The sequence below is a fragment of the Lampris incognitus genome, chromosome 7, assembly GCF_029633865.1.
Source record: "Lampris incognitus isolate fLamInc1 chromosome 7, fLamInc1.hap2, whole genome shotgun sequence".
Taxonomy (NCBI): domain Eukaryota; kingdom Metazoa; phylum Chordata; class Actinopteri; order Lampriformes; family Lampridae; genus Lampris; species Lampris incognitus.
The window spans coordinates 27,826,740-27,854,053 of record NC_079217.1 but is presented as its reverse complement, the minus strand read 5'-3'; the positions used below and the strand labels follow the sequence as shown (position 1 = coordinate 27,854,053).

At 44.4% G+C, this 27,314-nt stretch overlaps 1 protein-coding gene across 1 annotated transcript in view; it reads right to left on the bottom strand.

The window, feature by feature from the left end:
• cpda (carboxypeptidase D, a) overlaps positions 1-25,536 on the bottom strand; it is a 57,577-nt gene extending 32,041 nt beyond the window's left edge. The window contains exons 1-6 of the mRNA XM_056282834.1: positions 24,881-25,536; positions 20,423-20,670; positions 5,245-5,387; positions 2,811-2,980; positions 2,150-2,574; positions 1,322-1,513 (exon numbers count right to left, since the gene is read on the bottom strand). Of these exons, the coding sequence (XP_056138809.1) occupies positions 1,322-1,513; positions 2,150-2,574; positions 2,811-2,980; positions 5,245-5,387; positions 20,423-20,670; positions 24,881-25,536 (1,834 nt within the window). The remainder of the gene's footprint in view (positions 1-1,321; positions 1,514-2,149; positions 2,575-2,810; positions 2,981-5,244; positions 5,388-20,422; positions 20,671-24,880) is intronic.
• Positions 25,537-27,314: the final 1,778 nt, after the last annotated feature.

The following is a 27,314-nucleotide window of genomic DNA, read 5'->3' as shown; positions in this document are numbered from 1 at the left end:
AACAAGAGTCATCCTACATACTATAAGCATAAGAACAACAACTGAAGCCTCTTCCTCTACCAGCATGTCAAGCAGAAACCTCCTCCTACATGCTGCAAATAATGTATGTCCACCTCTGCTCAAATTACAAAACACTTAGCAGAGCGAAAAGGAATACGAGTGTAAGAAAGGCCACTTGCCTCAAAAATATGTGAAGGAAAGCTAATTTGGACAGGACCAATGTTCTTTAGAAATAGAACTGTTTTCCATTTACAACTAATGTCGTTTCTAAGCAGACACAAACACATCCACAAGCACAAGAATACAATTAAGCACACAAAAATATCTATTATGACAGACAAACTATCACATTTAAAGTTTTGTGGTCAAATTTTATGTTTGGCTGTTTATAGATAGAGACAACACTGAAAAGCAACGTCTATGTTGGGCAGACCAAGAGGAAATTGTTAATATTTTTAAGATACTTTATTCATCCCCATAGGGAAATTGTGCTCCGTCTTTAACCCATCCTAGCTGTGTAGCTAGGAGCAGTGGGCAGCCGCCATGCAGCGCCTGGGGACCAACTCCAGTTCGTCTTGCAATGCCTTGGTCAGGGGCACAGACAGGAGTATTAACCCTAACATACAAGTCTTTTTGATGGTGGGGGAAACCGGAGCACCCGGAGAAAACCCACCGCAGACACGGGGAGAACATGCAAACTCCACACAGATGACGACCTGAGACGACCCCCAAGGTTGGCCAACCCTGGGGTTCGAACCAAGGACCCTCTTGCTGTGAGGTGACAGCTCTAACCACTGCGCCACTGTGCCACCAATATATGATATAGCAAAATCGTGGAACATTTATACTTCAAATGGCCCACAACACCTTTCGCTCCTATGCCGATATTTGTCAACAATCAAAAAGTGATAAATTGTCTTGGGCATCTTATCCATTGTCTAAATAACAGTTTTCTTGATTTAAATTAATATGCATGAAGATAAATACAGTTCCAGATGAATTTCAGAGAATTTTTTTTTCTTTGGTACACAAGTTTTCAAATTGACAGAGCATGAGGGTAGCACCTTTTTCAATGAAGTTAATCATTAGTAACTAGTTAATGTGGAACATGCTTAACACTGAATTTAAAACTATACAGTTGCTCAAATATGACAAAAGAAAATCAGCTCTCAGCAATAGATGTGTATTCCTTACATACATACTGTGCAAAACAAACACACACATACACACTGAAGCATGTCAGATTGTGTGTGTGTGTGTGTGTGTGTGTGTGTGTATGTATGCGTGCATGCATGTGTTTAAGTCTGTTCTGTCCCCCTACCTTCCCTGGCTACCTCATAGCCATCAGGGTTCATGGAGGGCATGATGTGAATTCGTGTGCTGTTGACCAACTGTGTGACTTCAGGATCACTGCCGTAGTTACGGCAAAGGTACTCGATGAGGTTGAGCAACAGCTCACGGCCAACCACCTCATTACCATGCATGTTGCCCACATACTTGAACTCCGGCTCACCTGGCATGGTGAGAGAAAGAGAGGGAAAGATTGAGACAAAAAGACACAGGCAAAGAAGAAGGCTCATTCCTTTCAAGATCATGTCATGGCTTTATTGGCCAGAAAGTATTTCAAGTTGCAAAATCCAGCGATGACAATGAGCAAATAACCAAGATGAGGAAGGATGATGGCAATCACAAGGCTAAGACCAAAACATTACTCATGATGAGCCAAACAAATTTAGCCACTATGGTCAAGGTTGAGTTCAAGCTTAAAAGAAATCTATAGAGAGTCTGTTAGAATTAAGCAGAACCTATAAAAGGTTGAAAAATCTGCATTATCTGGGGAATTTATATTTTAGGATATTGTTTTCCTATCTTTTCCCTGGAAAGAAAACCTGCCTCTGGTCAAATGGAAGGATACATTTCTTTGTTGAAGTCTTACATCTTATATCTTATATCGAGTCTTTTTACAACCAGGTGACATAAGTGCAATCATTCTCTAATTTCCAACTATGTGTGATTGACATCCTAAATTATAAACATGCCCTTTGGCGTGGGTAGATTTTTTTTAACTTCTCTGGATTAAGAATTATAGCAGTATTAAATAAAAACTCTCTTTAAAGAATCTGCAACTCCATAACATTGTATAGCATACCTGGCTCATGGACTGTAGGGTTGTCCGAGATGACCATGACATACAGCTCACGGCCCTCCACGGAGCGTCCAACAGAATAGAGGTGGGCAATCGAGGGGAACTCACTGCTGTACTTGCGGAGAAAAAGCTCCATGTCTGCATAGTTATGGTGGCGGAATTCCTGTGGCTGGACGGGCTGCTGCTCTGATACAAAAGGGGGGGTGCTGCTCTCAGTCCCCCCTGGGAGATTTACTCTGTTCAGTGTAGAGTTAGCAGTGCTGGTGGCAGTGGGAGTAGGCATAGGGGCTGTGGTAGCAGATTGCGTGGAGGACATAGGCACTGTAATGCTACCTGTATGTATATTGACCACAGGTGCCAGGGTGAAGTTTTGTTCGATAGCGTTGCCCTCAGAAACTTGGATGTTATAGACAGCCATGGATGTGTACCTGTGGACATGCAACATATATTCTTGACTATCATTCAATTCCACCTTAAATTCACCAAGAAGCCTTAGTATGAGACAGATAGGAGGAAACGGATAAAGCACACTTAACTCAGCCTCAAATGTATCACTACAATAGGAAGTAACTTAACACCAAGCTTGTGAACCATGTTTTCTTTCCTTTCACAGTAACCTTAGAAGAAAAAATTATGCTAAGCAGTTACTTATTTTACTGTTTACCCTGGAGCCATGGCAGAGATGTTGTATACACCAGGAAGCAACAGGCGAAAGTAGTCCCCAAACTGGCCTGTGGTCAAGTTGTGGTTGATGCCTGCCACCACAATGCTGACATCAGGAAGAGCAGTGCCAGCACTGGCCTCTGTCACAAAGCCACGCACACCTATATGGACCTAGGAAAGGACAGAACTGCATGAATAAACGAGAATATGAATGGCTCGGTGTTTGGTCCAGGATTCAGAGGGTGCCAAATTGACCCTATCTTTTTTTTTAGAAGGTCACTGTCAAATTCAGGGGGTCAATAAAAAAGGAAGAATAGAAGCACTTAGAAAGAAATGTTGAACTTTTTTTTTAAATGTGAATTTTATTGAAATTTTGGGACACTGCTTAGCATTGAAATCTCTCCTTATTTTCTATATAGTCACTATATTCACTCTCCTCCATTTTGTTTAAGTGTCTGAAGTCTAGCTGTAACATTTATTCACTATCTAGTGCCGTCTAAAAGTCCCCAGTGCAACTGAAAATGTAGTTTCCGACATATATACATCCATCCATCCATCCATTATCTTAACCGCTTATCCTGCTCTTGGGGTCGCGGGGATGCTGGAGCCTATTCCAGCAGTCTTTAGAATCAGAATCAAGTTTATTGGCCATGTAGGTTTGCACATACATGGAATTCAACTCCAGTTTTGTGGCTCCCTCAGTGTACCTAACATAGAATAACAACGCAACAACACAATAAGGCTGGACCCGAATAGCCGAGTATTCAGACATTCGTTCATTTGGGTAGGCATTCGGTTTCAATTTTGGCATTTTTGGATATTCAGTTTTGTTTTGTTTTTTTGCTAAATGTAGGCTATCAATAAAGACAAACTGCAAAATACATTTGTCTGTCAGTCCACTCTTGTACTATATTTATACTTTTTAATTGCACTGTTAAAATGTGGAAATATATACCATCTCAGCTGCGGCACCTGACATCCCTCTCATGCTCAGTAGTGACGTCACGCTTTAGTTCACCTTGGCCGTTAAAGGGAAAACAAAATGCTGAAGATCTCAGCTGTGTGGCGACACTTTAAATTAAGCGATGACAAGGCAGTATGCCAAATATGAAATTTGAAACTGGCCTTCGATGGTGGCACAAGCATGATAAATCAACTGAATGCTGTAAGTAGTTGACTATTCTTATATGGTGTAAAAAACTGAGACTATCCTAGCTAGCAAATTTAAGGAAAAAAGTGATATAACAGCAGCCATAGCAGAGTTCATCACTATGGATATGACACCCATGAACATTGTCGAAGGCTTCAGAAAATTAATGAAGAAGATGAAGCCTGACTACACTGTACCCAAACACTCCAGTATTTCACACACCCTGTCTCTGAAGTACATCAATGTCCATCCATCCATTATCTGAACCGCTTATCCTGCTCCCAGGGTCGCGAGGATGCTGGAGCCTATTCCAGCAGTCATTGGGCGGCAGGCGAGGAGACACCCTGGACAGGCCGCCAGGCCATCACAGGGCGCACGTACGCACGCACGCACGCACGCACGCACGCACACACGCACACACGCACACACGCACACACACACACACACACATTCCTAGGGACGATTTAGTATGGCCGATTCACCTGACTTACATGTATTTGGACTGTGGGAGGAAACCGGAGCCCTGGGAGGAAACCCACACAGACACGGAGAGAACATGCAAACTCCACACAGAGGACAACCTGGGATGACCCACCAAGGTTGGACTACCCTGGGCCTTGAACCCAGGACCTTCTTACTGTGAGGCGACCGTGCTTACCACTGCGCCACTGTGCCACTAAGTGACCAAATTTTAACTCTCGTTGAAAACCAATTGCCTTAAGTTTCACAACGGACATTTGGACCTTGGTGAGTATGGAGGCGTGCATAGCTGTCACATGTCACTTTACAACTCAGGAGTGGGAACTCTGTGCCTTCATATTGAAAACCAAAGTAATAGAGGTGCGCTGTACAGGAGTCAACATTGCACAACAGCTTGGAGAAGTGGCGGACGCCTTTGCCATTCAACATTACAAGCAAGCAGCTTTTTATTTCTTTATCTTTATTTGGATGTTTGTAAAGAAATTGTTCATTTGCGTGCTGCTGTAATAAGCTGTAAAATGGTGATTCAGTAGTGTCTAATTTGTTACTCTACAGAGAACCCGAACCCTAATGAGTGTTTCACAGGGAATAATGAATAACTGAAGGAGGGAATGATTTCAGACACAGATACTGACTTGCATGGGTTTCGCAAAAATCACAATGCTGACAGTTATGTCTGAACATCACAAGTATTTAATAAAAAGGCCCAATTTATAGATTAATTTAATAACCTTGAAGAACAGAGATAATACTGTATCAGTGCATACAGAAGTGTTATTCAATCCATCATCAGATTAAGCCCTACCTTTTCCATGTAGGCCAGCAGTGATTCTCTGTTAAGGTTCCATTCTTCATGGAGCTGGGAGGCAGGCGGATACTTGCAGCAGCTCAGCTCTAAGGTTATTTCCAGACAGTTTCCATGGAGGTAGTTATAGTCCTGCATCCCTCCTAAATGGCAATTAAGGGCCAAAAATGACAGGTTAATTTGTTAGAAAACCACATTTTTAAAAAAGTTTGGGGAAAAATTACTATATAAAACAACAAGTGCACAGCCAAAAAACCCAGATTCAATTCATAAGCACAAAACAACGCAAACACAAACACTGCTTTGCTAAACCCTTCAAAATAATCCAGCTAACTCAAATGTTGGCTCCAAATCAGTGCAATCAAGTGCAAGATTGGCCTGCTGCCCAATGACTGCTGGGATAGGCTCCAGCATCCCCACGACCCTGAGAGCAGGATAAGCGGTTTGGATAATGGATGGATGGATGGACCTGTCCCAGCTATGGCCTATCTCCCTATCGCTTGCACTCCTTCTATCCCCCAAGGGTTCCAAAAGAAGGACTGTCTTTACTGTGGCACCAAGCTACCCAGAGTCTGCGAGCCAACTTGGTCCTCTAGTGAGGCAGATACACAGACAGTTAGGAAGGCATGTTTCTCACTGGCCACACGGCAGTCTGACAGAAGCACCCTGGCCGGAGGGCTGCCATGGTTGCCTACTGGGTGGTGTTTTAGCAAGTTCAATATCCCTTGCCACATACGCACACTAAAAAAAAAGAGAAAAAAAGAATGAACTCAAGTTTGTGTGCTGCTTCCCTACACACCGCCAAACACAACATGTCTGGACACAATGTAGGTGTATGCATGTATTCACGTGCCCAACTTTCACTAACAACAAATGGCCCAGCGAAGCTATCTTCCTATCTCAATGAGAAATACATTTTTTTTAAAAACACACCACATTTAGGCTACATGTACTTCAATGGCAGCGTCGGATAGATTAGAAAATGCTTGCCTTTCATAGACTACATGCAATAAATAAAGATACAAATTTAGCTATATTGTCAAAAAACATTGACTGGCTATAGGTAGCCTATGATTTTGAAGTTATAGCATGGTTTGCCTGCACATAAAGTATGTCCATGAAGTGAAGTAGCCTCTGATTTCTATGGGCAGCCTCGTCAGGGACTTATTTGCCAGGCAGTATGATGCATACTGCAAGACACCATCATTAAAGTTAAATAAAATCTCACTGTTTCCCAGAGTAGCCACATTTTCTCCCAGAATCCAACTGATTTTTCCCTCAAATGACCAACTGACATCTTGGGGTGGGAAAAAAACAAAAACGGCTTGAAAGCATACAAGTGGAAATCAATTTGGTCACTGCTTCCAGGTTTTAATATTATTCTATGAGTGGAAGGAACAACTTAAAAAAAAAAGCCCTTTCCCCAACATTTTTGTCTTTATTTGACAGTCTATTGCTCACTTCCATTTTTATCTTTAAAAATACCAGAGATATAACCTAGAATTTTACATCTTCTTCTTCCCAATGTACTTTTCACATATTAGCTTCATGACCTTATTGATCTTATTGGTCAGGTCTCAGTTAAGATAACATAAACATAGTCAATATGTGCAAGGAGGGTTTGAGCACCAGACTAATTCAGTACTGCTAAGCTGCTAGTGCAGCACATTAGTCGAGATCAAAAGAACTATGCCCTCCAAGCTTGTTTTTAATTGGGGTGGTCTGTAGGGATTTTTCAGAGTGGTACACAAGGGGCTTCAACCCCCTTGTGGCGGCACTAGAAACAGCACTGTGCTATGTCAGGCAAATGTTTTTAGGCAAAAGTGTCCTTGCCTTATCACATTCTAAGCCTTTAAAAAAAAGTTTCAGAATTGCTCAGGCATGATTATTGGTCTTGCTAGGCTAGCAAGCCTCAAACTACATTCACCCATATGGCTCAAGTCAGTTACTGAATGCAACCTTGAAACCATAGACATCTTCAGCCTAATTTTCTTCTTTTCCCCAGCCTAAAGATTTTAGGAGCCTGCTTGAGATAGATCGTGTTGGGTAGCAATACAAGCTAACCATCTGTCTCCCTATTTACCTTGGTTTTGTAACTCTGGTAACTTTGTCTACAAAAACTTAAAGCAAACATCCTTCATAGACAGGCAAAGCATAGCAGCCCCAACCCTAAACATCCTCTCCACAGACAGGATGCAGTCAGACACACCCTGAACCAAAACCAAACCACTTCCTTGGCAGACAAGTCATGACACAGAATGATGAATGTGGTACAAGATGACAAGCCCAGGTGAACAGATACCGATCTTACAAAAAAAAAATTAAGGTGTATTAGTGCGGCACGATAACTACAAAATATAATAATTAACTGAAAATTGTCGCTTGAGTTCTAAAACAGCAAACAAACACATAGTACAAGCACTGATTAAAGTAACGCTTTTGCCACAAGGAAAAAAGTGAACCAAAATTATTCCATTTCATTTCATTATTATTTATCCCGCTCATGGTAATGCACAGCTCCAGAAAGAAACAAGCGATTCATGATCAAACACAACTCAATTTACACATTCCATGAATTACCATTGGTTTCCAGAGCAGTTTAAGGGCCATCTTAAATCTTAAGCATTATTTGGCTGCAGTCTTTAACAACTGGGAGAGGAATACAAGTCAAAATACATGAGACCTACCTTGAACCTAAAACCGAACATGAAGACTTGAAAACCCCACCCTGTGGTGTTGAGGAGAACTAATACTCGACAGGTCCACCTTTCGTGAAGGTTATATGAACTAAAACAGAATCCAATTACTGCTCACATTTAGTGCAGAAAGTAAATGGTGATTAATTTTTTTGAGGCATCCTCCAACCATTCTCCATGGCCAGTCTGTGACATAAGACCATGAGGCATAACTGTCTGTTATGCAGTAGCATTATCACCAGCAATCAGTGCCACATCGTGAAAATACTGTCATTTGTGCTTAATTGTGGCATTTTTGGTTGATAATTGACTCCCATTAACAAGGCCTTTCATGCATTTGACATAGAAAGAAGTGACATTTTCCATCAACTGTATCCTTGGTTCTAGACCAGACATGGGCAACTGGTGGACCGCGGGCCACATTCAGCCCCTGTCCTCACTCAGTACGGCCCGCAGGTCAATTTCCAAATATCAATAAATTTCACGGGCATTGGAGGTAAGCGGGCCATTTGACCACATGTGAACCAGATCCCAATTATAATTATACTGTCCACTGGATAGAGGGCACTCCCTCAAAACACAAGAGGCCTGTAGCCAAGCAACTGCTTGCACATGGTCTCGGTGGGCCTCCTCCACAATGACACACGACAAGGAGAGACATGAGCAGCCAAAAAAGGAAACTTTACCTAGAGAACCGTGTCTTCCGGGCAAGATGGGAAACAGAATATCTTTTTACAGAATTCAAAGGAAAACCTCTGTGTTTAGTGTGCCTGGAAACAAAATCAGCCATGAAGGATTTCAATTTGAGTTGACACTACAATATCACACACAAAGACAAATATGGCATGTACACTGGAGGTGCCATAGCCACTATCATCGCTGACCTCAAACGAAAAATACACCGACAGCAGAGCCTTTTTACCAAAGCCACGTCTACACAGGAGTCTTCTCTCAAGACATCTTATTCTGTTTCCCTCGAGCCTGCTAAAGCAAAGAAGCCTTTGTCAGATGGCGAAACAGTGAAGCTATGTCCAGTACAGATGGCTAGAGCTTTTGGAGAACTTTGAAATCGTCTCTCTGTCATCCCATAGTCACGCGAAGACATTTTTTACATTCAAAATCATGTTGAGGGAAAGCTAAAACAAGTAAAACAATGCATGACTGCAAGTACTTCTCCTTAGCGTTGGATCAGGGTACAGATGTGATGAATGTTAGCCAGCTTCTCATTTACACAAGAGCCATTGACAGTTCAGTTGAAGTGCATGAAGAGTTATTGAAATTGGTGCCTTTGCATGACACTACCAAGGACAAGGATGTTTTCAACGGCATCAAAAGTGTTGTAAGTGAGCATGGGGGCTTTGACAAGCTTTCAGCTGTTCTTACTGATGGCACAGCCTCAATGTGAGGATGACGGACTGGATTCTCCTCCAACAAAGCGGCATTGACTGTCCAATATTGCACTGCATCATACATCAGGTGGGTAACATTATTGCTAGCTAACTATTAATATATGGTTATGAATGTGGGTTTTCTTTGTGAGAATTTTTTTATCATAGGCTAAATCCTATTTCATTTTGATCTTACAAGGAAACCTCTGTGCCAAGACAACAAACTTCAGCCATGTCATGGATTTCATTACCAAGGTTACCAATCTCATTCAAGGAGGGAACAGGTCTCTCAATCATAGGATGTTTGTAGCCTTTTTGGATGAAGTGAGTGCTGCTTATGGGGATTTACAGACGAATACTGAGATCAGATGGATTAGCCGTTGGAAGAGCTTGGAGATATTTTTTTTGTGCTGCACACTGGAATCCCAGTGTTCTTGGAGGACAGCATGTGATGTAATACAAGTGCTTACTGTGGTAAATTCAAGGATATAAATGTTCTCTGCGACATGGCCTTCCTTGTGGATATTACCTAACATCTTAATTACATTCATATGCAGTTGCAGGGAAGAGGCCAAACCGTGTCGGATCTCTATGCACCCATGAACGCATTTAAGCATAAATTAGCCCTGTTCAAAAAGGCTGTTCATCTGACCATCCAAATTTGGGCAATTTTTCCACCTGTGAAGAGATGCGCAAAGATGTCCTCAAATGTGAGAAAACATTTCTCAAGTACAGAGCAGACACAGAAACACTGCAGCAGCAGTTCAAGGAGCACTTTCAAGATTTCCATGCCATGCAGCCATGAATTGCGTTATTCCCTGACCCCGTCTCTGCTGCTGTCAGTGAGCAACCCCCAGAGTTGCAACTTGAACTTTGCGAACTACAGTCAGACTCCTTCTTTCAGACTCCTTCTTTCAAACATAGCGCAATGAGAGAGGAATTTTATTTTAGAGACTACTACCTGAGTTCCCGCTTTCCACTCCTCAGGGATTTTGCATTCTCAATGGCCAGCATGTTTGGAAGCACTTACATCTGCGAGAGCAGCTTCTCAGCAATGAAGCACATCAAGTCAAAAGAGAGAAACAAGGGCGTCCGGGTAGCATAGCGGTCTATTCCGTTGCCTACCAACACAAGGATCTTTGGTTCGAATCCCCATGCTACCTCTGGCTTGGTCGGGCGTCTCTACAGACACAACTGGCCATGTCTGTGGGAGGGAAGCCGGATGTGGGTATGTGTCCTGGTCGCTGCACTAGCGCCTCCACTGGTCGGTCAGGACACCTGTTCAGGGGGGAGGGGGAACTGGAGGGAATAGCATGAACCTCCCACGTGCTACGTCCCCCTGGTGACACAAGAGTGGGGTAATTGGCCAGATACAATTGGGGAGAAAAAAAAAGGGAGGGGGGGGGAAATCACAAAAAAAGAAAGAGAGAGAAACAGGCTGTGAGATTAAACTCTGCCCTAGCTCATGCAGATTGGATGCACAAATATTGACATTCAGTCTATTGTACGCCAGCAGGAAAGGCCATAAGTATCTCATTAAGACAGAACTTTTTACTGATCCACCTGGGGGTGAGCTTCAATGGCTTTCAATGGCTTCATCAGTGTGGGACTAGAATTACAGATAATACCATTTTTTATTATTAGAATATCTCAGTTATAAAAAAGTCATTCCATTGGCAGCCTTTATACCAACACATGCATGTTGACACAGTGACATTATGCAGCACGTTTACAGAGGACAAGGTAACCTAAACCTCCAAGACAAAGAAAATCAACAATCACAGAGCAAGCAGATCAAGCTAGTGGCTGAGGGAAACTGTTGGGAATCAGTCCACTAGCTGCTAAAGCCTGCTTGTTCACCCTTGTATCAACTGGGCTATCTGAGGAGAGCATCACAATAGTAAACCTGCTTCCTACTTTGCTACACAGTAATTACAGGGTTTAATTTAAAAAAAAAATCAAATGGACTAAGCCCATTGAACCTGATGGCTCACATTTTAGAGGTTAGGACAGTCATCTGGCAGAACCACCACTGGATAATACTACAGAAGGATTTATTGATTTAAATGAAATATTAAATTGTTTTAGATTGACCCCAACTGCAAAATCCCATATCGGTCGGGGTCTAAAAAGAGCTGGTTTTGTAACCAGCTCTTTTTAGACCCAGGCCAATATGGGATTTTTGAGAACAATACCGATTACCAATTTCAGAGGGGAAAATTCACCGATTAACCGATATGACGGATGATATAGTGAATTTTTTAGCTGGAATGAAAATAGACCTTTTCTATGTGGATTTTGCACCGATATGACTATGCAAAGGTACTCAGAAGGCTGTTTTCTTAAACAGAATTTAACATTATTATAAACTGTTAACCAATTCTAGAAGTGAACATTGAGAAAATAAAATATGTATAAAAATAAACATCAGTACTTGTATGTTCAGTATCAGTCAATTGCTGACCATTTAAATAAATAATAAAAATAAATAGCTAAATAAGCATCATTACTGTTCAGTATCAATCAGTTGGTGCCTATTTGTTATGTGTAGCTAGATAACTTTGTCTACCAAGCCATGTTCAATACTTATTCAGCTCACATTTATTCACGTGTCCCTCCAACGCATCGACTGTAACTGCAGACATGCAAGTCACAGATATATATTTACCATTGCTTCATTTAGGTAGAATAAATTAAATGCTATAGTTTAAACATGGCATTAGCTAGCTTACTGGGTAACCTTATTCAGCAATGGACAGCATTATAAGCTGCTGTAAGTGATGTTGCAAGAGAATTTTTAGAAGTGACTAGGGAAAAATGACAGGAACATTGTTTGTTTACTCGCTAGAACAGCCACACTGTACAATCAAGTTTGTCAACAGCTTAGCCTACACCACTCAACTATAGTAACCTTAAGCGTAATGTTGAAGTCTGACTGACAGTGCCGGCTTTCACGGTATTGCAGCAAAACCAGTCATGGCTGACATGAATGTTGTCAGGCTTATTTAGGTTAAGAGGAGAAGTGATGGGGGATAGTTATTATTATTTAAGTAATACATTTCACGTGACAATTATCAACCTACCATGAACACACATGATCTCCGTTGTGGGCTACTCTGCTCGACTCAGCTTGGGTCAGCTGATTGTTGCGATTTGTGGCATTCCATACACGTGTTGCCACAGTGGAGTTGCAAACTACACAACGACAACACTCATAAATGGTTGAACGATCCATCTTTCATCTCTGTTTATTTTAACCCATTATGACCTAAGGTGCTAGGGGTGGGAATCTTTAGGCACCTCACGATTCGATTCTGATTCAAAGGGCTATGATGCAATTACAAAACGATTATTGATGCAGCTTGATGCATCAACATTTTTTATTTCTATACATGATTTATTTTTTTTCTCACTGTGTGACTACTTGCTACTTTTAAAAGATTGCATATTTGTAATGAGCCATAATTAAAATAAACAGATTAATTTACTTCCATTATCTTTTATTAATATAGTAAGTAACAAATAGAAGTGTCAGCACAAAGGTTGACACATTTCCCAGCATTGCAAAGAACCAATATGAAAAGAAACAAAAGCGTGCCTGCAGCAGCATCCTTGTTGTAAATTAGCACGGGCTTCAGCAAGACTTCAGCAATTACTTGATAACATAAAAAGCTGCCCTCATTCACACATGATTAATAAAGACTTCAACCGAAATCCTCCTGTTATGGGCAGTGAGCACAGAATACCTCAGACAAAAAGAAAAAAAATCCTTTTGCTGTATATCAAAATCAAAAACAGCTTTCATACAAAAACAACTAGAATTCTGTACCAGCTTTCATGCAAAACTAACACTTCCTGTAGAATGTGTGGTAAAATAATACACAATGGAGAAAATACAAATAATAGGCCACAATGAAATCATGGAAATGCATGGAAGTGCAACATAGCAAATGTGCTTAGCTGGTGAATACTGGAATGTGTAAGTTTTTGTGTAAATACAAGAGTTGGTCTACATGCTCCGGTCTAAGTGTGCTCCTCTGTGCAGTAACTATATCCCCTGCATGTGAGACATGAACTGCCAGTCATCGGTAATAAAGTACGCAGTTAGAGTGACATAAGATTCTGTAGCAATGGACGTCCATGCATCGCGTGTTATCGCTATCCTAACCGCTTTCCTCAATGATTCCATGACTTTGGTTTTGGTTTCGTTGTAGATTGTGGGTATCGCTGTGTCGGTGAAAAAACGTCAAAATGGAATGTTGTATCTTGGCTCCAAAGTGTGCAGCATAGTGCGAGAGCCCTGGTACTCAATGACTGAGTAGGGGCACAAATCGTTGGCAATAAAAATTGCCATCAACTTTGTGATTCGCTTCACCCTTTCTGAGTTGGATGGAAGCTTTGATAACGCTTGTTCAATTATTCGAACCCTCTGGACCTTCAAGGTATTCAGTGAATACCCAAGAAAAAATATTGAAAGAATTTTTGTACTCCTAATAAATATATTCCAATTGTTTTTATTATCTTCGTTATAAACTTGGACTAAAATATCTTGGCAAACAGTGGGTTAATATAATGGAACAGGAAATGGACCAGTCACAATCTTTCTTCCGATGGCCTCTGCGTGAATCAGCGGCTCCCCCGTGCCAGGACTTTCGGTAGCTGTAACCGAATGCCTGTGTAATTCAAGTCACTGTGGGCCTGCATTTGATTTTGATTTTGACAGTTGTCTTGGGCAACCATATTTTGTTGAGTTGTGGGTGGAACAATATCCTGACATCTTCCGGGTATTCGCGAATTTGATAAGCGACCAGCGAAGGTAGTCAGTGAGTGAGCAAGGGGAAAAAGAGATGACAGAATGACAACAAAGGATTTAGAGAGCAGTGAAATGGTGGGAGCTAGTGAAGAAGACCGTGTGACTGAATTAATTGAAAACTCCATTTTCTAGATTGCCTTTTCAGGAGAAAAAAAAATTGAAATGATCCAGAAAGGTCGACCACCACCCGCCTTGCCAGGATTGGCACAAGCTACCAAGAGCTACCAGAGGAATTTTTAAACTAGCAGTTACAGTTGCTATCCGCGGCTAACGGGCAGCCTGCGCACCATGCTGTGCTGCTGGGATTGCTTGCTTTTCAATGCCGACAAGGGGCCCTGGTCCAGCATAGGATTTAATAATTTGAGTTGCTTAACTAAAGCAGCTCTGAAACACCAGTCCACCCCTAGGCACCTGCGTGCCACTGTTTCTCTGAAAACATTTAGAAACACACATATTGACCTGCAGCTGAGAGAGCAACACCGGAGATACTATTGCACACAACCAGAAGGTGAGTATGTGCAGAAATGTCACCAGACTAACTTTTCCAGTTTGTCGCACCAGCATATAATTTGACAATCAGGCTAAAACAGTTTCAGTCAGACAGCAAAAAAAGATTTTTTTTTCTTTTTCTAAACATCCATCAATTGTGTAGTCGCACCGGGTGCTACCTTCGGAAAAAAAAAACCACTCACATCTTGAAAAAAAGGTCGCAAAATGTCAGCCTTGATCTTCATCCTCACTGAAAATTCAACTCTATTTTCAGTGAGGATCAAATAGTTTCAGAGCAAATTAATTCAATTTCACAATATTAAATTCAGTTTCAAGTTTACTGGAATTCAGTTCCAAACTAATAAATTCAATTTCAAATTATGCTATACCGATTCAGTTGTTCAATGCAATTATTCCAGTTAAACAATACAAATTCTAATTATGTGATTCAAATTCAGTTTTTAATGCAATTATTCAAGTTGAGCAACTCAAATTCAAATATAAATGATTCACATTCAGTTTCTAGTGACACACATCTCTGCCCATAGGTGAAACAGAACAGGGAGATTTTGAAACGGTTCATCCACACTGTGGTGTTTTTGGGGAAGCAGGAACTACCATTTAGAGGACATGATGAGAGCAGAAAATCGGTGAACAAGGGGAATTATTTTGAGTTGTTGGACTACTTAGCTGAATATGACAGTGAGCTGAGATGCCACCTTGCAACATCTAAGGTGTTTGCTGGTACGTCAAGCAAAATCCAGAATGACTTGATCAGTGCCACTGCCGAGGTGTTATGGGATGCAAAGAAAGATGAGGTGAGGAACACACCATTTGTAGTGGTCATGGTTGATGACAACAGATGTGAGTAACTCAGCAAAGATGTCACTTGTGTTATGTTACATCACTGACAGTGGCGTGAAGGAGAGATTTTTCAAATTTTCAAATTTAAGGATGTCACTGCGGACAAGTGGGCGGAAGCTGTTGCAGCTCATATTCTTGCCTTTCTTAACAAGGTTGAATGCACTTCAAAGTAGTTGCTCAGTGTTATGATGGAGCTGTGGTGACAGCCTCTGGTCTACATAGAGTTCAGGCCAAGGTAAAGGAAGAAATCTCACAGGCATGGTTTGTTCACTGCTATGCACACACACTGAATTTGGTCATGTCTCACGGTGCTGCAAATATCAGGAAATGCAAAATCTTCTGTTTACCCATCTCAGTGGCCTGGCAGCGTTTTTCTCAAGATCACCTAAATGCACAAAATTATTGGATGACATATGCCAGCGTCAACTACCCAGAGTTGCCCCAACTTGGTGGACGTATTCATCTTGCTTGGTCAACACAGTGTACGAGAGGCGAGAAGAGCTACCAGAGGTGTTTGAGCACATTGTAGATCATCACGAGGACTTTGATGCTGACAGTGTTTGCTGTGCAGATGGGTATGTCAACCTTATGTCCAGCTTTGAATTCTGTTTCTTTCTGGCTACCTTCAACTCCATCTTTGCACACTCGGATGTACTGTTTGACATTCTGTAGACTAAAGTGTAGGACATGCAGTTTTGTCTGAAGAGGATTAGTGGCTTTTGTGACACAATTGAGAGGGAGAAGGTGAGCTTCCATGCCATCTATGAGGAAACAGTTGGTGAGACGGGGCTACCCAGAAGGCAGCAGGCTGGTGCACAGTATGACGTGCGCACTCATTACCAACAACTACACAGTGGGATAATGGGCAACCTGCACACACAGGTGAGGGACAGGTTCAAAGACCATGAGAGACTCTTGTGTCTCACACTACTAGACGCACGGCAGTTTACTGCATATAGGCAGAGCTTCCCCAACACGGCTCTCTGCAGTCTGGAGGAAAGTTATGGGTGCCTCTTCGACATATTCCGTCTGAAGACTGAGCTATGTGTAATGTACGCTAAGTCTGACTTTGAAGGATGGAGCCCTTCTGATCTCCTCCACTTTCTCCAGCAAAAGGGACTGACCAAAAGTATGCCCCAATTCCACCTTCTCTCTTGCCTGGTCTTAACCATCCCTGTGTCCACAGCTTCAATGGAGAGAGCATTCTCAGCACTGAAAAGGATAAAAACATATACAAGAAACATCCAAAGGAGTTCAATCAAGTGCAACTGGACTTGGTATATATCTGTGAAGACGTTTCGCCTCTCATCCAAGAGGCTTCCTCAGTTCGTGCCTTTCTGACTAGACCAAGCTAGTCTGACTGGCTGGTGATGAGACTCAGTATTTATCCTCTAGGAGTCGTTGTCAGAGCTATGGAATATGTGCATTGATATACGCATATCAATAGCTCTGACAACGATCCATGGGGAACCACGTACCTGCTCCCGAAGACAGAGGAGACACAGAACCCAAAGAATTACAGACCCATCACCTGCCTACCAACAATGTACAAGATCCTCACCTCCATCATCACAGAGAGGACCTACAGCTTCCTCGACAAAAACAACTTGTTACTAGCAGAACACAAGGGATGTAAGAAAGGTAGCTATGGATGCAAGGACCAGCTACTCATCAATAAAGCTATATTGCAAGAGGTCAAATCGGGGAAAAAAAAGAACTTGTCAACAGCATGGATTGACTACAGGAAGGCATTTGACAGCATGCCACACTCCTGGATAGAGAAGAGCCTCAAGATCTACAGAGTCTGCCCAACAACTGTCAAATTCATCACGGAGAGCATGAAGACCTGGAAGACCACCCTGAATCTCCATCATGCAGAGGGGTCATTAACATCCGAGACTGATCAACATCAGAAGCGGAATCTTCCAAGGGGACTCACTACCACCACTGTTCTTTTGCCTTGCATTAGCACCACTCAGCAATCTACTGAACAACAGCAGCTATGGGTACAAATCACAGAATGGCAAACTGACCCACCTGTTCTACATTGATGACCTCAAGACGTTTACCAAGGACGACAATCAGCAGAAGGGTCTACTCACCATCATCAAGAATTCGGAATCGACAAGTGTGCCAAAGCCACTTTCAAGAAAGGAAGACTTACCAAGACTGCAGACATAGACCTTGACACCGACACTGTAATCAAAGAGCTAGACCAAGATAGCACATACAAGTACCTAGGAGTGAACGAAGGACATGGCATACAACACTCAACCATGAAGGAGAAGATCTGGAAAGAGTACCACAGGAGAGTGCGTATAGTACTGAAGAGCAAACTCAATGCGGTAACAGAATTGAAGCTATCAACACCCTAGCGATACCTGTAGTGATGTACAGCTTCAACATCATCAACTGGAAACTGAACGACATCAAGAGACTAGACACCAAGACAAGAAAGATGCTGACCATGGAAAAAATGCACCACCCGAAAGCAGATGTGGACAGGCTGTACCTACCAAGAGCTTCTGGAGGACGAGGCCTAGTCCAACTCGAACTGACCTTCAAGACTACCACTATCGGGGTGGATGCATACCTGACAAGAACAGATGACCCACTCCTCCGAACAATAAAACATCAGATCTACTCCATCAATAAAGAAGCTGCGCAATTCAAGAAAGAGCTTGATGTCCCAGAAACCCCACCAACAAAAAATAAGGCAACTCCATCTATGCCAAATGAGTGAAGCAGAAGGCAAAACTTCATGGCCAGCGGCAACTGCAAAACCCTGGGAGGACAAAGCAATGCACGGGAAGGACTCAAAAAGAATGAAAGATGCAGACACTGACCAACAAAAAACACACTAGTGGCTGAGGAGCACTGCACTGAAAGCAGAGACGGAGGGCCTGATAATTGCTGCACAAGACCAGAGCCTGGCAACCAGATCCTATCACCATTGCATCATCAAAGATGGAAAAGACCCAAAATGCAGAATCTGTGGAATGTACGAAGAAACCATCGACCACATTGTCTCAGGCTGCCCAGAACTGGCAAAGATCAAGTAAATATACTGGCACAAAAAGGCAGCAGCATACCTGCACTGGAAGATCTGCAGGAGTTACAAGATCAAGACTGAGAAGTGGTACAAACATCAGCCAAAAACGGTCGCTGAAAACAATGATGTCACCATCCTCTAGGACATGCCCATCCACACTGACAGAGAGATAAAAGCCAACAAGCCCAACATCATTATCAAGGACAGGAAGCAAAAGAGGTGCATGCTCATCAACATGGCAATACCATCCGAAAAAAAAAACCTCAGTGAAAGTCACAGAGAAGCTGACCAAGTACAAAGACCTGGAGATTGAAATTGACAGGATGTGGGGAATGAAGACCGAAACAACACCAGTGGTCATTGGAGCTCTAGGACTCATGAAGAAGGGAATGGAAAAGTTCACCAACTGTATCCCAGGAAACATCAACATCAGTGCAGTCAAGAAGATCGCCCTACTCGGAACAGCCCACATATTACGACAAGTACTGTCAATCAAGTGACATCTGCCCTATAGTGCCTCAGGTCCATAGTTTGGACCCGGCTCTACGGGATGTAAAACAGGAAATGTGAAAGAAATAATAATAATAATGATATTAATAACAATAATAATAATAATAATAATAATGGATTACATTTATATGGTGCTTTTCTAGACACTCAAAGCGCTTCACATTGAAGGGGGGAAACTCACCTCGACCACCACCAATGTGTAGCACCAACCTGGGTGATGCACGGCAGTCATTTTGTGCAAGAACGCTCACTACACATCAGCTAGAGGTGGAAAGGGAGGAATCATTGAGCGAATTACATGGGGGACTTGAGAAACTTTTTTGCTGTCCACACGGAGGCTATGAGGCTAAGCGGGGCCAAGAACGCAAAAAAAAGCATCCCATAATGCATCTCACCTTCCCCATGTATATTTCAGCAAAGTACAATGCATTTCATTGGTCACGTGGCTTGAAAACGATGACATCATCTAAAACATGCTCACGTTACACCCAGCTCAAAAGGGAGAAGCACACAAATGTCGCACCTAGTCTTAAAAGGGATAAATACACAAATGTTGCATCCGGTATTAATGGGTTATCATTTATCAGCTGTTATACACGCCGATACCGATTTATCTGCAATTAGCTCATACTAGCCAATAATATCGGCAGGCCGATTTATCAGTTGGGCTCTCGTTCTTTTAAATGCCTCAAATAATTACAGCGACAAGAAAAAACAAACAGCATCTAAATACCCACATATGCTAGCTAGGACATATTGCATGCAAAATAATGTAGTATTGATTTAACTGCCAGCTGTCCAGGAATGGATAAAAGCCATACCCAACTTAAACCCAACTTAATCCTACATGCAAAGGGCACGCCAACAACATGAGTCGATATAGGCCATGGAAACATGAGAAAATGTTTTTTTCAAGTACCTTTATGGCAGCACTTGCAGAGAAATTCACAATCAACACAACACCAAGCACTAACACTATCTCCATGACAACATATAGACAATGTATCACATCAGGATGTTTATTTTATTCTACAGCCCATATCACCGATATATGCAATTCAACTAGTTTTCATTCATCTTATGAGGCACCTCTGACAGACACGACCCTACAGAGCAGGACTCAGTCAGTCTCACCACCTCCCAGATGGAATTACCACATGATGCGATTGAGATGAAAACAAAAACCTCCCAGGCTTTATCACCATGGAAACAGGAAAATGTGTTTCCTCAGAACAATGTGTGTGATTGTTCACAAGTAGGTGACACAGAACAGTGAACCTCCAATCCAAATAATACCCCTCAGATCATCTCAAGCAAAAAAAAAAGAAAAACTGGAAAAGAAGGGAATAAAAAAGAGTCACTTTACCAGGCACGTCATACCACTGGGCCCCATTGGTGATGCCATCCTTGAATTTCTCCTCAGGGGTGCTTGGGCAGTTGGGTTCGCCCGTCCTCATCACAGGATGGTTCTCTGCATACACCCGGGCAAGGTAACGAAACACGCCATCATCAGATGACTGACTGTACTGACCCCTTTGCTGATGGAAGGCTGAATCATCAAAGGGATAACTGGCCACCACAGTGCCACCATGCAAGTTCGCAGAGAGCACAAATCTGGAAAAGCAAAAGCAAACTCCACCATTAGCATTAAAAGCCTGATTAACTGATTCCATTTGTGAGCTCTAAGACAAAGTAATGCTATATCATACCTTTCCTCACATTTTGTTTCATTCTCTGGCTCATCTTACATCCTCTGTTGTCTGTGCTTATCCTTGTTATAATAATAATAAATCAATCTTATATAGCGCTTTTCTAGTACTCAAAGTCACTTTACAATAAATGGAGTGAAACAAGACGACAGATGAACATAACACAGACATACAGGGGTGGATGGGAAGGGGGGCTACGAGAGGGAGAAGCAGCAGCCACACACGACGCCAGCAGTACTCTCTGACTTGGACAGATATAAAGGGAAAGAAAAACAAACATAAATCACAGATGCAGGTCAAGCGCTCAGTCCCCAGCCTGACCCAGACCAGGGGTGTATGAGCAGACGGGGGGGCACGAGAAGGCAATGGAGAAAAACTGTGTCTTGAGATGGGATTGGAAAAGTGAATGCACTTTTGTCAGGTTTGTGTGTTAAAGTGCAATATGAATAAACTTTACTTAACTTTATTCCTATATAGATATTCCGTTTCGGCATGCCCCTCTGCACAGGGAGTTTGGACTACAAGGTTTGCTACAGAATAGCACTCCTGGAGGTGGTATGGATTATGTAATTTGATCAAGGACCTTTAAGCAGTATGAATGCTTGCCATCCTCTGGTTGAACGGCAGTGTCGCCCAATTATCATGTCACCTTGCTGCTACTTGACTTAGGATACTAGGGTGTTTTCTCTTCCTAATGCTGGGAGCTGAACAAAAGAGTACTCTCGGGGTCATGCAGCGTATGGGGCACAGGAGTTGAGATTAGAAAGAGATCTCTGCCTCTCGACTCACTATTCCACGCTGGCTCGCCACATTGGTATCAGAAGTGAGATTGAGCTGAAGAATGGAGAGGGAGATCCAGAGACTGGAACGGGACATTGAGCAGACCCGTTGGCGCTTGGAAAACTTGGCATGGCAAAAGACAGAGTCCGCCAGAGATGGAAGTTTTCCAGCCTATGGTTCCAGTGTACAGTGGCTCCACCGCCCCCTAGAGGCCAGGAGGACCAACACCCTGAGACAGTGCATGCTGCCCGCCACCACTGATCGCCCCCTAGAGGTCAGGATGACCAGCTCCGGGGCGCGCATGCTGCCCACCACCACCAATTGCCCCCTAGTGAGCACGAGAGATACTGTGCATAGAATACCAACCAAGCTGCCCAAGTACAACAGGATGAAGCAGCTACAGCCATGCCTTTCTCAAGTCCAAGGCATAGCACAGCGGATGGAGCAACAAAAAGGCTGCCAAGACCTGGCTCTGGCATTGGAGAGAAAGGTTTTGCAGGTGCTCCTAGACCTAGCCCCAGTGGAGCAGCGGGACCTCCAAGCCCTGACCATGGCACTGGAGAGGTGATTTGGGCAACGGTTCTTCACTGACCAGAGCAGGGAGCAGCTAGCCAGTCACTGCTGCCAAGAGGGGGAGAGCCTGGGTACCTTTGCTACAGATGTGCAGCTACACGCCCAACACTGTTACCCACAGTTTAACACAGCCGCCCAAGATGAGCTGGCCCTGCACGTTTTCCTGTGGGGGCTCACACCAGAGCGGTTATGCCAGCATGTTCACTTCGCCATGCCCCAGTCCCTCAGTGAAGCTCTCTGCGAAGCTTAACAGGCCAAGGTGGTACTGTCCACATGGCCTACCGAGAGAAGGCACCACTCTTCGACCGCACGTCAGGTTGGCTGATCATGAGAAAGAGGTAGAAGAGGTCCACCAAGTTCAGCTTCCACCACAGCGGTCTCGGCGATGGCCTCCAACATCCAGGTGATGTTGGCCCCGACCAACTGTGTGATGGGCCTGGACACATAGCCCGTGATTGCCCAGCATCGGCAGCAAAAGCCAGAGTCAACCGGCTGGCAGGGAAACGACGGTGGAGTGGTCTAGTGAGGGGACAGCCACTCCAGTCTCCAGCCCCCCTTCAAGACCAATGCATGCTGATTGGCCGCCTAAGTCACACCAAGGGACTGTATTTGGACTACCAACACAATGACTGATCCTGCCATTTCCCCAATTCGACATGGCATCCTCCTGGGCACCACCGGCCCCCAGCCCCCTCTCAGTGGCATGGTCACCAACCAACACCCAGCTGATGACAGTGACGGGGAGAAGGCTGGCATGAGAGCGAAAATGTCACTGCGAGTCCAGGCCGGAGACCAGGAGCTGACATGCAAGTTCTGACTCGCCAACATCCAGGATCCATGCATCATCAACCTTGACCTGCTGACCCGCAGGGGAGCCCATGTTAATGTGTTGGAGGCAACCATCACCCTCGGCATGAAGACCGTGGCACTCCGGTCCAGCCAAGGAAGGAGCGGGCTAAGGGACCGATGAGCAAGTCACCGAGCAGCTGCCACTCAGCAGGCTCAGAGCCCCGGTGCAGAGTGCGCTGCTTCCAGCGGTGGGAGGAATGAGGCCAGATTATGCCAACAGTGGTGGCAAGCTCCCGGACAAGGGAGCAGTCTCCTGCAGCTATTGGTGCCCCATGTGCTACGTCCCCAGGTCATCCAAATGCTCCATGGCTCAGTGGGGGCGGGGGACTCTGGGATCACAAAGACCCTCCACCATCTCAGGGGGCGGTTCTACTGGCCTGGCTGTCAACGAGACGTGGAGCTGAATGTGCACTGCTGCAACTCCTGCGCCCGCCAGGCCCGGGCCAGCTCCAGAGTGCAGCAGAAGAGGGCCTGTGACACACGGTGCGTTGGGTGGTCTGTTAACCAACAGCAACACCCTGGACATCTGAGGGACTATGTACTGGGTGATGAGGTCGTGGGGGATGACTGACCCCTCAGGCGGCGGCTATGTAGTGACCGGAGGAGGTGGTCAATCCGACTGTAAGCAGTTTCGTGCTGGGGGGGCGTTATTGTTGTGTTGCTTGTTTGGGGGTTCGACTCAGACGAAGTAGAAGCCTGTTTACTGACTGACTTGTAGGACCGTGACTCAGACTGATGTTGCCAGTTGGGAGATCGGGGGTGGGGGGTGGGGGGATCGTTATGTTGTCAGGTCTGTTCTGGCTGGTGTGAATAAAAGAGTACTCCCAGGGACGTGCAGTATATGGGGCATGGAAGTTGTTAAAAAGAGATATATTTTAAAAAGAGATATACTCTCTCTCTCTCTCTCCTCCCTCTATAGAGAGAGAGAGAGAGAGAGAGAGAGCGAGAGAGAGAGAGAGAGAGAGAGAGAGAGAGAGAGAGTGAGTCCCCAAGTCCAAATGGGAGACATCACCAAAGGTGGCTGAGAATGGCAGCACTCACATACTGTGCGACTTCAAGTTCCAGACTGACAAGCAGGTGCTGGCTCACCAACCAGACAGTGTGGTGGTCAACAAGGAACAGAAGACAGCAGTAGTGATCAATGTAGCAATCCAGAGTGACGGCAACATCAGGAAGCAAGAGCACAAGAAGCTAGAGAAATACCAAGGGCTGAGGGAAGAACTATACTTAGCACAAAAAGTAAGGAAATTTGTGTTTGGTAGATTATTTCTTTGTTGTAACAATGCTTCTTGGCAATAAATCTTATACCGTTGGAAAGCCTATTTATTTCTCTTTTAAATGGTGCCATATTTGTAAGGAACATGCATTTGTGGGATGAGCAGCAGAGCTGAGTATGTGGGTTGCGTTCATGAAAAATTTGCCAAATCTTCTCTGCCAGTGCCAAACGGCTTATTTTGCTGTTGCTATTGACTCTTGTTTTGAGCTTCTGGTACCCCAGGTGTTGACAATCAGGTGCCTGATATAAGATTTATTGCCAAGAAGCATTGTTACAACAAAGAAATAATCTACCAAACGCAACTTTCCTTACTTTTTGTGCTAAGTTTAGATCGGATGTGGAAGTTGAAATCCACAGTAGTTCAAGTGGTAATAGGAGCACTAAGGGCTGTGACACCCCCCCCACCCCCAAACTGAGAGAGTGGCTCCAGCAGATTCCAGGAACAACATCTGAGGTCTCTGTCCAGAGGAGTGCGGTCCGAGGAACAGCTAAGATACTGTGCCGAACCCTCAAACTCCCAGGCCTCTGGAAGAGGGCCCGAGCTTGAGGAAGACACATACCACCCGAAAAAGGGTGAGAGGGAGATATGTATGTGTGTGTGTGAGAGAGAAAGGGGGGGGGGAGACTTACTACTTACTTTTTCTCCAGGATCCACTTGATAACAGCCATAATCTCAGGAATATCATCTTGATTGACATTTATCTTTTGAAACTGGTCGGGGAAATATCTGTTGAGATCATAATCCCTTGCATTTGCACGACCCCCAGCGTCACCATTGCAGTCCCCCTCCACGGACCTCTCGAATCCGTCTGGGTTCATGCTCGGCATGATGTAGATGTCAGTGGTTGTCACCAGCTGGGTAATACGTGGTTCCTCCTCATATTTCGCCAGCAGATACTCCACCAGGTACACCAACACCTGCCTCGACACAGTTTCATCGCCGTGCATATTGCCGACATACTTGAATTTGGGTTTCCCCGGCGTGTCTGTGTTGGGGTCCTTTGTGATTCGCATTACCCACAGTTCCCTTCCCTGCACAGACTGACCCACGCTTGACAGGTTAGCGATGTGGGGGTGTTTCTGTGCCAGAGAATGAAGAAGCCGGGTTAAATCGGCATAATTGTAATATCTGTTGTAGGACTCGACTTCTTCCGGAGAGGGACTAACGTCTCTTCTCCTGCCCAGCGACGCCTCACCAACGTCCGGAGAAACGACAACAACAACGCAAAGAAGAAAAAGTGAGACGCGTCGTCTCAGCCTCGCAGGGATGTGTTGCCAAACTGGTGTCGCCATGTCTGCGTACTTCCTACTTCTTCACCATTTAGTCGTTACAAATATAAGATGAATATAGTAAACGTGGTTCTTCACCATTTAGTCGTTAAACTGTAAGACGAATATAGCAAAAGTGGTCAAATCTAAGACTCGTCTGCTAGCTCGTTCAATCTTCACTGTCAAACAACACTAGCCTATCCATATCAACTACCTTTAACCCCAGATAGGAAGTATTGTGCAGTGACGTCAGATCTCAGGGCGGGGCCGTTTTAAGGTGGACCGAGGAGATCTTGACAGAGTTTACGGAGCGGGGACGTGACATAGACGTAATTTTTAAGAAGCGCGTGTGCAGGCGCGTTTTATGTAAATCGCACGCACGCTTTGCCAAATGGCAACCTTTAGTAAGTCTCACGCGCGTTTCACTAAAGCGCACGCCCCACTGCGGTAAAGTGTACCGGTGCTTGGAGCGGGAAAAAAGGACAGTCGCAATTCAGCAATCCGTTGTATACCAATTTAAACCTGCATTAAAATACATATATTAAATAAGTTTTATTGAATATGTGACGTAAGTCCTAATTCGATCAAACCGTTTCCATAATAGGTTTATTGAGAAACGCAATGGAAGTGCTCAAAATGTTCCTAACTATGAATATGTAAAATTGTAAGTTGTTTCACTGTAGTATATTACTGTACAGGGAAAGGCAACTCAGAGGACACTGTAACATATTGTAACGTGCACGGATAAGTAGACACGTTAGCCCTTGGCTAACAGGTCGGACCCTTTAGTCGACTGGTTAACGTTGTTGGCTGCGGTGCAGGAAATACCAGAAGTGGGAAGGTAAGAAAGCGGAAGCGTTTCCCAAAGGAGGGAGGTAGTGTAACGTGCACGGATAAATAGGCTCGCTAGCCCTTGGCTAACGGGTCGGACCCTTTAGCCGACTGGTTAACATAGTCGCCCGTGGTGCGGGAAATCCGGGTTCGCGTCCTGGCTGCGACGGTTCCCGACTGCCCCCCCGAATTCGCCACATTGCCCCCTTCCTTCGGGATTCGCCTCCCCGCTTATCGCCACAGCCAGGACGCGAACCTGGGGCTCCCGCACCGCAAGCGACTTCGCTAACTGCTCGACTAAACGGTCCGGTCTATTTATTCGTGTAGTTACACTATACCCCTCCTTCGGGATAGGGCGTCCCTGGCCGGACCGTCACAGCCGAAGATCCCACTTCTGACACCAATGCAGGAATCAGGGGGGCAGCCCGGGAACCGTCGCCACAGCGTAAACGTGCATGGAGAAGTAACGAAGTCGCTTGCGGTGCGGGAGCCCCAGGTTCGCGTCCTGGCTGTGACGATCCCGAAGGAAGGGGGCAATGTAGTGAATTCGGGGGGGCAGTTGGGAACCGTCGCAGCCAGGACGCGAACCCGGGTCTCCCGCACCACGGGCGACTACCTTAACCAGTCGACTAAAGGGTCCGAGCCGTTTGGAGTTGGAGCTATTTTACTGTAACAGTTTTTGAGAAAATTAAAGGGAAAGTCAGCTGAAATTTCAACAATCGTTCCATTGCCACTACTACTTTTGGTCGCCACAGCGGAACATGTGTTTCCATGTCTTTCTGTCCTCCTCATCTTCCTCTGTCACGCCAGCCACATGCATGTCCTCCCTCACCACATCCATAAACCTCCCGTGGACCCTCTTTGGCCTTCCTCTTTTCCTTTTCCTTGGCATCTCCATCTTCGGCATTCTTCTCCCAATATACCCAGCATCTCTTCTCCGCACATGTCCAAACCGTCTCAGTCTTGCCTCG